The sequence below is a fragment of the Myodes glareolus genome, chromosome 7 (assembly GCF_982192425.1).
Source record: "Myodes glareolus chromosome 7, mMyoGla1.1, whole genome shotgun sequence".
NCBI classification, from domain to species: Eukaryota; Metazoa; Chordata; class Mammalia; order Rodentia; family Cricetidae; genus Myodes; species Myodes glareolus.
The window spans coordinates 100,076,391-100,087,101 of record NC_142032.1 but is presented as its reverse complement, the minus strand read 5'-3'; the positions used below and the strand labels follow the sequence as shown (position 1 = coordinate 100,087,101).

Genomic DNA, 10,711 nt, shown 5'->3' with positions numbered 1-10,711 from the left:
TGGTGAAATATGTTAGGGAGAAAGGCAGAAGCGAGCATAAGAAGAGCCTTGCATGCCTTGTGTTAGCTTCTTGAAAGACAAGATATCAAATATTCTATTTAAACAATACATTGAGATTCTACTTAGAAGAATGCAATTGAGAAACTATTTACAAAGTGGCATTCCATGGGTAGCAACAGCAGGAACTATGACAATCTTTGGATTGAAGAAATAAAAGGAAGATGATATGGTCAGCAGAGTAAGCTAGTGTGTCAGTTCAGCTAAGGAAGCCAAAAGCATTAACAACACTTCTTCAAGATAGCAGGAGAAATAAATGCCTACCCTTCATCTCTTTCCTCTCCAGCAGAGGGCTGCTATTTCCTGTGGTCAAATCCTTCCTCCAGTAAGAAAGCAAGGAATGTAATCCATGCCAGTGAGTCAGGGCCCAGAAAACAATACAAGATGGCAGAAAGCAAACTAGAGAAATGGAATACAAAGTACCCTGCACAACATGGACACACTAAGAAAGGTTAAGTTTACATCAACATTGACTGTATTCATGTTAGAATTTGGGACATGATGTAGAAGTCTTATTAGAAGATGGAGATCATAGAAATGATATAAACATTGTTACTTAAAGCATTATAATAATATATACTAGATGCAGGGAAGGCATGAATTTGAGCAGAATTGGTGAAAATGAAGGACAAGAAGTTGAAAGGCATTTAGTAGGCACAGATGGCATTTAGGATAACATCCGTTCATTTTCTAATGCTTTTAGGAAGAAGGTCTGTTCCCTGTATCATGATGCTCTCTGCCTCTGTTCCCAATGGCACTGCCTTCCACCCTTCTACATTTGTTTTGCTTGGAATCCCTGGGATGCAGGACCAGCATGTGTGGATTGCCATTCCCTTCTGCTCCATGTACATCCTTGCTCTGGTTGGAAATGGAACCATCCTCTACATCATTATAACTGACAGGGCTCTCCACGAGCCAATGTACCTCTTCTTATGCCTGCTTTCTATTACTGACCTTGTCCTATGTTCAACAACATTACCTAAAATGCTAGCAATTTTCTGGTTCAGATCCCATGTCATTTCCTATCATGGCTGCCTCACGCAGATGTTTTTTGTCCATGCAGTCTTTGCCACAGAGTCTGCTGTTCTGCTGGCCATGGCTTTTGACCGCTATGTAGCCATCTGCCGACCACTTCACTATACATCCATACTCAATGCCGTTGTGATAGGGAAGATTGGGCTAGCATGTGTGATGCGTGGCCTTCTCTTTGTCTTCCCCTTTATCATTCTCGTTGAACGCTTACCTTTCTGCGGACATCACATCATCCCTCACACCTACTGTGAGCACATGGGCATAGCCAAGCTGGCCTGTGCCAGTATTAAGCCTAACACCGTGTATGGTCTTACGGTAGCACTTTCAGTCACTGGCATGGATGTGGTCCTCATCGCCACTTCCTACATCCTGATCCTGCAGGCAGTGCTGCGACTGCCCTCAAAGGATGCCCAGTTCCGAGCATTCAGCACTTGTGGAGCCCACATTTGTGTAATTCTTGTCTTCTATATCCCTGCATTCTTTTCATTTTTCACTCATCGCTTTGGCCACCATGTGCCTCCTCAGGTACACATCATACTTGCAAATCTTTATCTCCTTGTGCCTCCTGTTCTTAACCCCTTAGTCTATGGCATCAATACCAAACAAATCCGAAGGAGAATGTTTGACTTTTGTGTAAAGAGGAGGTAACAATAATCTCAACATGAACAAGGGACACAAGAGTTCTGGGCTTGAGGTTGCTGCTCCTGTTAATCTTACTTAGTAAGTCAGTATCGTGTAATATTTGAGATTTTGAAGATCTCAGAGCAACCCTTTCATACCTATAAAGTCAGGTGTAGGCTACAGATGGATCTTCAGGTTTTGAAAAGAAAAGGACTAGGCCAGGAGGAAATGTAGAACACTTGAAAAAAGAGCCATGGAGATTAACTGTGTCTCTACACAGAAGCTCGTGTGTTAGAAATAGAAGGAAAGTAGGGTATTGTAGCCTGTGAGATCAGCTCCCAGAACTGCACCAGCATTGCGGTCAGAATGCCTTTAAAGCCGTGAGGAAGAATTTCCTATCTACAGAGAAAAACATACACGTGCCATCTGAGGGCTATGCTTTCATTATTTCCAGCTCTTGTTCTCTGCTTCCATTCTCTCTGTTCACACACCCTGTATACACATTCAACAACAAATGCTAAGCAGGAAAAAAAGGTTACAAAGGCGATTTCTCAGGGCTATGATGCACTCCTTGAGTAAAACAATAAGGGAAACCTGTAAAATAAAGTTGTCAGCTACTGATTAGTAGGCAGCTGCAAAAGGGAGTCTAGGCTGCTGCGCATTCTCTTAAGAAAGTTGTTCACAAGTGCTTATAGAAGAGAAAGGCTAAAGAAGGAGTCTAAGGAAGAAATAAAGACACCATGTACTATTCTACATTTCCAAAAGCACATTCCTGCTAGTGGCATCCAGTCAGGGTGGCAAGAATCCTCAAGCAGATGGCCTTCCTATGTATTTCTTTGGAGTGCTGAAATAAAAGTGGTTGTGAGCTGTGCCACATGGGAGCTGGGAATCAAACCCAGGTCCCCACGGAGAACAGTCAGTTCCTTTAACACTGGTGCAGGAATGAACTTCGCAGAATGAGGCTGATAGTCATCTGCACTTAAGAAATAATCTCCAGTAGGGATTAAGAGCAATCCTTTTGTTTCTTGGTTTCTATCATAGTCAATACTCCTTTTTAAGATTATTTAGTAGAAGGTAAACAGGCATTTGGTGAAAGGAGGTAGAGCTTACCTGTTGGAGATAATTTTAAATAACATGGATCAGTTTATCAAATCTAACAGCATTATCAAAATAGTACAAAAAAGACCATCCAATTTATGTCTAAGATGAAATTAAGTTTTAAGAACTATCAGTGAGTGATTATTTTGATAGCAAAAATGTTTAGAGACACTGAAACCTTTATTAAATCATTGAGGCTTCTTATTTATCTGGTGATGTATTTGATGACTAGCTTCTGAGTCTGATTCACAGTAACAGTGAAAACAAATGCTTCATTAAAATTCAAAAAGCAAACACTCATAAAAATATATTTCTCCTATACTGTAGAAAGAACAAAACTCTTATGATAGCATTACTTGAATTTGGAGAATAGAATGCCTAATTATTTCTACTATCATTTTAAAAATATATGACTTTAAAATTAATTTTTTAGAAGTTCATAGACACATGTAATATATTTTGATCATAATCAGCCCATTTGTTGCCCTTTTTAAACAGACAAACAAATCTTTATGACATGCAGTCATTAAGTAGAGATCCTAAAGTTTAAGTATAAAAGACATCTTAATGGTTTTAATTATTTTGGAACCAGTGCCTTCGTAAAACCAAGAATAAACAAAATATTAGATATGAATAAAATGTAGTGTTTTAGGTCAAAAAAGAGTTGTAAATCATGTGTTACAAACACAAAGCCACAAAAATTTGTTTATGAAAAATTTATGTTTTTTAAAGAGCAGGAGTTTTGATACAATGATTCAGTATGGCTAAAATCAAGAAAAAATTTAAAGGTCTATATTTTTTAACTACTAAATTGCTTTCTTCACTTACTTGGGTTTCTAACATTATTTTAACATGCACTTATAGAAATAAAAGTATGTAGTTAGAAAAATAGTAACATAAGAACATAATCAGCAAATTGTAAAGTCAGCCTAATATTGATAGGACCAATTATAACAATTCATTACTAAAACAGCTTGTATATTACATTGAATTTGTAACCCCAATAAATTTTAATAGCTTTTATAATAAACATAATATTTTGTAGGGAATGTGCATCTTTAGTTTAACTTATCTCATTCATCTGTCTTTTTAATGTGTGTATAAGTATATAAGTATGCTTGTGGATCCATGTGAGCCATGGCTTGTGTATGGAAGTCAGAGGACAACTTCCAGGACTATTTCTCTCCTACCCTGGGGTTTGCAGGGATCCAGCTCAGATCACGAGTGGTGGCAAACACCTTTACCTTCTGAGTCACCTCACTGGTCCCTAAATGTTTATATTAATTTTGTTATTTTTTTGGATGTATGACACATGGGCACACATTATGGTGTGTGTGTGTGTGTGTGTGTGTGTGTGTGTGTGTGTGTGTGTGTGTAGATCAGAAAACATCTCAGGTCACTAGGCACAGACCTCTGTAATAATTCCAGTAAACTATTTGGTTCACTACATTAGAGTTGGGTACAGTTTTTTCTTTGATCTCCCTCTGGTGTTCTATGACATGAATAGGTAAGATGTTTGTTCCTGTCACCCCAGGAAATGTCATGCAACACATTGGTGCCACAGGGTCTGACAGAACCAAAAAATGAGTTGAGGAGTGTGGGTGGGTCACGTTGTGAATAATGAGAATTCAATGAAGATTCCTCTATTTGGAGTAAAGAGTACACTGGGACAATCCTAGGTGATAACCATCCCCCATATGGCATGGGAAGGTGAATCTCCTTGCTGTAGTGGCATTGTATAGGTGGCATTCTACGCTGTAGTGGTACTGTGTGGGTGGCATTCTAAGCTGAGCTGTCTGAGGGTGAAGCAACCTTGGGCAGAGAGTCCATTGGTAGCTGTCTCCATTCATATCATAATCACATAGGGTAGCTTGTATTTTGGATGAAAGAGGTCCACCTTGTATGTATGAGAAAAATGTTGGAAATATCTGATGAACAAAATAATTTATTGCAGTCCTTAAAAATAACTCATGTAGGACAGGTCATAGACAGGGTGTAGCAGCCCTTAGTAAGCCTTTGTTGCGGATCGTAAGACACGATACTGAGGCTCAGCTGTCTACCCAAAAAGAATATGCTTGAGTAAGGGAGGAATTATTACGAGAAAAACATGCAACTGCTGTCCTGTATGTGAACTTCTGATGTGGCAGGGAAAGGGGGGAAATGGTGGATGAGAGGGAGGCACAGTCTTGCTGTTCCTTACAGTGTGTGGAGGGGGTACAAGCAAAAGGATGGACAAATCAGATCCATGCTGAAGAGCCCTTCCTGGGACTCAAACCCTGGAACAGATGAGAAGAGTCAGACAGCGAGAAGAAAGTAGCATGGAAGCTGTGCTTTGACACACATGGACATTTTCTGGCTTTACACTGAGTTTTATAAACTCATTTAAGAAGAAACAGCCTTTATACTAGTTCTATTTTAAATGTTTAGATATCTAAAATGAATAAGAACTCACAAACTGGGATATACTGTTAGTTTATTTCTAAATGAACTTATATTTTATTGATTTATCAGATGCTTATCATATGCTCATTATGTGCCAAACATTTCACAAATGCTTGGAATTATGACAAAATGTGAGGAGGAATTAGGCTTTAATTTCTATTCTATTGTGATTATGCAGAGAACGAGGTTAGTTTTTGTTTTTGTTTTTTTTTTTTCTGAAGAGACTAGAGTCTTCTGGCCTATGGCACTGGATTTTCTGTTTAAGCTGCCTTCAGGGGTATGATGGACCTCTGGATGTAAATGTGGGAAAGTAAAGCTAGGAGAAAGGATTCATTTGGTTGCTACCAGCAATTGACACCTACCTGCCACTGTCACTTGTCAGGATCACCTGTAACACACAGGAGATTCATGGCAGAAATCAGGATTTCTGGATTTTCTTAAAACCACGACTTCCTGCTAAGGAAACTATAGCTGCTATAGTACATGATGAGAGTGCACGTTCACCGTCAAGGCTGTCTGTACTGCTCTATTGAAGGATGTCACGGGGACTCGATTCTAGTCCCTTTCTGTGCCCTTGCTTCAATGTCCCTGACAATCATTTTTATTGTTGTCTTTCTACTGGATCTGTCTGCAAGCAGGGCTTCATCAGAGTTTGACCGAGTACAGCTTTTGTTGAGTTTTCCTGACTTTGTGATTTTGATTTTGTCAAATAGTGTAAGGAACAAATGAAGCAATTCTATCATCTTAATTACTCATTGCTCCTTTCCAGGGTCACAAGAAGCTATAATCTACTTCTTCAGCAGAAGTCTTGAACACAGTGCACTGTATCAGCGGCAGCTCTTACTGTAGCTGGAGCTTTGCCGTTCTCACCCTCCCTATCTGCTCTGTTGGAAACTTCCTCCACTTCCTCCCTGCACCTGGCTTCACAGGAAGTATCATTTATTTTCTGTCTGAGTTCTGTATGTTTTCCCCCTGATTCTACATATAAGTAAGATCATTAAATAGTTTTTCCCCATCTTATTTTATTTAGTATAGTCTCCACCAAATCTATCTTTGTTGTGGCAAGAGTTCAGATTTTTTTCCTTGAAGCTAACAATGTTCAGACACAAACACACTCATGGTTTCTTTCACTTGTCACTCATTGACTCATTGTTGACTTTGATCTCCCTGTCTTCAATCAAGACCGAGCATTTCCAGAATTCCTAAGATCAACCAGCTTTGTCTTCTGGGAGTTCAGTCAATCTCCAGGTCAATTTTACCCATAACAGTTATGGTGCCTTGTGGTTCTGTGTTGCAGGGCGGGGTTGTCAAGGAGCTAATTCTGGAGACCTTGGGGGCCTCTGCTTAGGTGACTTAAAGAGGCATGTCACAGCTTTTGTGTGCCCAAGAAGAGAGTGGAGAGATGCAGGGCGATGAGTGTGGATGCTGCTTAAAATCTACTTCCACACACATGCACACATGCACCTCGGAATATTTGCTTGAGACGGCTGAGACCAGCTTCCCAGGTTCTCACGGCCTCACATTCAGGTAAGAGAATGTTCCCGAGAGTTGGTTTGATACTCACAATGCACTACACAGCAAGTTTACTGAGCGTCACTGCCCGGTCACCCAGGGCCTGCTTCCACATTCATTACCCTTGCCAAATTCTCTCTCACACACAAAACCTCCCATGTTTCCTAAAAATGGACATTCTTTACTTTTCAGATGTAGAATTTTCTATGAGTTTTGAAATATTCTTAAACTATATTTTTTCTTGCTGCATTTTTCTGATTTTCCTGGAAGTAATGTCTATTCTTTTTTGCATTTTTGTTCATTTTCTGACATGCTTTTTAGCTATGAATCTTAGTGATGATGTATCAATTTCATCATATACTCACAAACATTTAATATTTTAACAATGAATCAATTGTTTTTCCTTATTAAAAGCGTTTCTCACAGCATATATTCTCAGGCATTGATGCTGTCATATTAAATCTGCATTGATTTTTGTACTCCACAGTATAGTACCGTGTTACATAACATATACTATTATCATTTCAGATTACTGCACTCCATATATACTTCATGGTATACTCCACAGTATAGCAGTATAGTACCATGTTACATAACATATACTATTATCATTTCAGATTGTTTTGTGGATTTTAATATTCCACTTTTTTTCCTTTGCAAGCATCTGATTTTTGTTTTTTGAAAGATTGAACCCAGGGAGCTTTTCGTTGTTCTCTTCAGGTACTTCACCAGGGTGCCACCATGACGCCTTGTAACAGCACTGGCCACCCTTCTTTCTTCATTCTCCAAGGCATCCCTGGGATGGAAGACAAGCACAGATGGATATCCATCCCCTTCTCCTCCATGTACTTCATCACTGTGATGGGGAACTGTACCATTCTTCTCACCATCTCCACCGAGCGCTCCCTGCACAAGCCCATGTTCCTGCTTCTCTTCCTATTGGCTCTCACAGACTTGGGGATGTCTACAACCACCATTCCTAAGGTTCTTTGCATATTCTGGTTTGGACAGAGTGAGATAAGCTATGAAGGCTGCTTGGTCCAGCTGTTCTTCATCCACTCCATCTCAGCCATGCAGTCATCTGTCCTGATGACCATGGCCTTTGACCGTTATGTGGCTATCTGCAAGCCCTTGCGTTATTCCACCATCCTTTCCAATAGTCGCATTGGACTCATTGGCCTAGTGAGCTTGGTACGAGCAATTCTCTTTATTCTCCCCATGCCCATCCTCCTCCAGCGTATGCCCTTTCGTGCCAATCGAGTCATTCCCACCACTTACTGTGAGCACATGGCTGTGGTGAAGTTGGTATGTGTGGATACCACAGTCAACAGGATATATGGTCTGGTTGTGGCCTTGTTGGTGGTTGGGGTAGACATCTCAGCTATTGCTTCATCTTACGTGCTAATCATACGAGCTATCATGCATCTCTCTTCCAAGGAGGCACACCACAAAGCAGTCAACACCTGCACCACACATATCTGTGTCATGCTTGTCTCCTACACCCCCTCCCTTTTCTCCTTCCTGACTCACCGCTTTGGAAGAGGCATTCCACCTCATGTCCACACCATTCTTGGCAACCTCTACTTCCTTGTACCTCCAATGCTCAATCCTATTATTTACGGTGTGAAGACCAAGGAATTCCGGGACAAAGTCACGAAATATTTATTTAGGATGAAGGAACCTGTAATTTTTTCTCACAGTCACAAAGTTGTTTGATAATCTAGCAATTGTGAGAACTTTGAAGCAATGGCACGTGTATTGAGAAACTGACTAACTGTAGAAATACATTAAAGTGTCAGGTTAGCAGCAAGGGTATTTATCGTTGGATAGAGAAGCTAAGACAGGGGAGGATTTCTCGGTTTTAGTAACTCAAAGGCAATGCAATTATCCCTTAGGGAATAAAATATGATATCTGTTAATATCTAACAGTGTTGAGCAAACTGCTTATGATAACGTATGTAAAAGCACTTTGGAGACCACAATACACTGAATCCATGTGAGAGCTCATGGAATATTTTAGTACAGGGTATCACTGAACAAACTCTAAGTGGTTCATTCTCGATTGGTAGTCAAATAGAATATTAAATATAATATAATATATAATAATACTTTCCTAAGGCAAGTACAGTCAGGCTGGCTGCAAGGTTTTGTGTGTGTATTTGTGTGGTAGAGAGGAGGTTGGGAGATAGAAAAGGTGTTCAAGAGAAGTGAAAAGGGTCTAGGAAGTTTAAAGATGAATTTGTAGTCATTGTTTTATTATCCCAGACTTGATCTAGCACTTGGATGATAGGATTAAACTGCTTCCTTTTGAGCCTGTGGTCTATATACTAGATACGAGCTCATATTTCTAGAGAAACTTCAGTAGAGAAGGAAAACACTGGGAAACTCTTGTTAAAATGAAAAGGTTGATATTGGATTTAATTAATTTCTTTCTAACAAGAGCCTCTGAGTCAATGCTTCTGTTTCTCACAACTGAATTCAACATGTGAGAAGACCTTCTCTCTTTTTTAAAGAACTGTTGTTGTTTTTTTTTAAAATAACTTATTTTTATTTCAAGTGAATTGGTATCTTGCCTGTATGTCTGTGTGTGAGGGTGTCAGAAACCCTGGAACTTGAGTTACAGACAGTTGTGAACTGCCCTGTTTGTGCTGGGAATCAAACCCAGGTCCTCTAGAAGGGCAGCCAGTGCTCTTAGCTGTTGAGTCATCTTTGCAGCTCTGAGAAGACTCTCTTGTGAAGGGACAACTCTGAGAATGTCTTAAGAGCCGAAGCTGTGAAAGTGAGCTTTACAGTGGGAATCATTATGAACTCATGCATAACCATCGTTTTTGCTTTATGTCTCAGTACATACGTGACTGGTGTGAAACTTGCTGTGTAGACCAGGGTAGCCTCAAACTCAGATCCACCTGCCCCTCTCTTCCCAATGCTGGGGCTAACGTGGTACATACTGAAATTCTGGCCCACAGATTTAAAAAAAAGTTTCTAATTTTTAGCGCAAAAATCCCTTATCTTTGTTAAGAAAATCTGGAACCAACTCTCTAGCTTATCCGGGCTGCTTTAGAAGGTGTTATCCAGGAAAAAAATGTACAAAGCAATATAGAAAGAGCTTCCACAGGTAGCATAGTTCTCAAGCATTACATCTTTCTGAGTCTTAATTTTCATGCAATGGGTAATAAAAAATGTTGTCATTATTATTGTTCCACATTACATTGTTGCTAAAGAAATATGTATATTTGATAAAGCAGTCAGATGTGCCAGAATATTTAATATAATATAAAAGCGTCCTTCTACCTGTATATACATATACACACATATATACTAGTTCTGTGAAAAATATATGAATGAGACAGTATGTAAATCAAAAATGTTTTTTTGTGATTGAAAGAAATTTTCACTGATTTGATAGACCAAGAATTTTAAAATGTTAATGTATGATTTTTCTTTTCTCTCTTAAAGGCAGGAGCCATATTCATCATTTTTTAACAAATAGAATATAATATGATAAAACAAAAACTATCATATCAAAAAATAAAAGTCAACAGAAAAATAAAAGAGCCCCACAGAAGGCACGAGAATCAGAGAGTCACTCACTTACACATTCAGGAGTGCCACAAAAATACTAAACTGAAAACTCCAGTCTATATGCAGGGGACAGTGAAGACCTGTATAGGCCCTGTGTGCACTGCTTCAGTCTCTGGGGTTTATGTGAGCTTCATTGTCCTGGTGTTCTCCATCTCTGTCTCTCTCCCTTATTCCTTTTGCTTCCTCTTCCATGGAGTTCCCTGGGTTCTGAGGGAAGGATTTGATGGAGACACCTCATTTAGAAGATATACAGTGAATATTTTAAAATTAAATGAAGTAAATAGTTTACAAAGAATGAGGAGCAAAGCACTACTCATTTAAAATCTTCACCAACATATAGAAGATTTGGGTATTAATTGGGCACGGT

The 10,711-nt window shown here is 39.4% G+C and overlaps 2 protein-coding genes across 2 annotated transcripts; both read left to right on the top strand.

Annotated features, from left to right (window-relative positions):
* Positions 1 to 783: 783 nt before the first annotated feature.
* On the top strand, positions 784 to 1,737 carry LOC125395936 (olfactory receptor 52D1-like). Its single transcript, XM_048427692.2, has one exon. The coding sequence runs from the start codon at positions 784 to 786 to the stop codon at positions 1,735 to 1,737; it is 954 nt and encodes a 317-aa protein (XP_048283649.1).
* Positions 1,738 to 7,503: 5,766 nt separating this feature from the next.
* LOC125395895 (olfactory receptor 52D1-like) lies at positions 7,504 to 8,478 on the top strand. Its single transcript, XM_048427635.2, has one exon. It carries the CDS (start codon positions 7,504 to 7,506, stop codon positions 8,476 to 8,478), a length of 975 nt encoding a protein of 324 aa, XP_048283592.1.
* The last annotated feature ends 2,233 nt before the right edge of the window (positions 8,479 to 10,711 follow it).

Excerpts from the sequence above, each read along its gene's own strand:
- LOC125395936 (XM_048427692.2), top strand. The coding sequence starts at position 784 with ATGATGCTCTCTGCCTCTGTTCCCAATGGCACTGCCTTCCACCCTTCT.
- LOC125395895 (XM_048427635.2), top strand. The coding sequence starts at position 7,504 with ATGACGCCTTGTAACAGCACTGGCCACCCTTCTTTCTTCATTCTCCAA.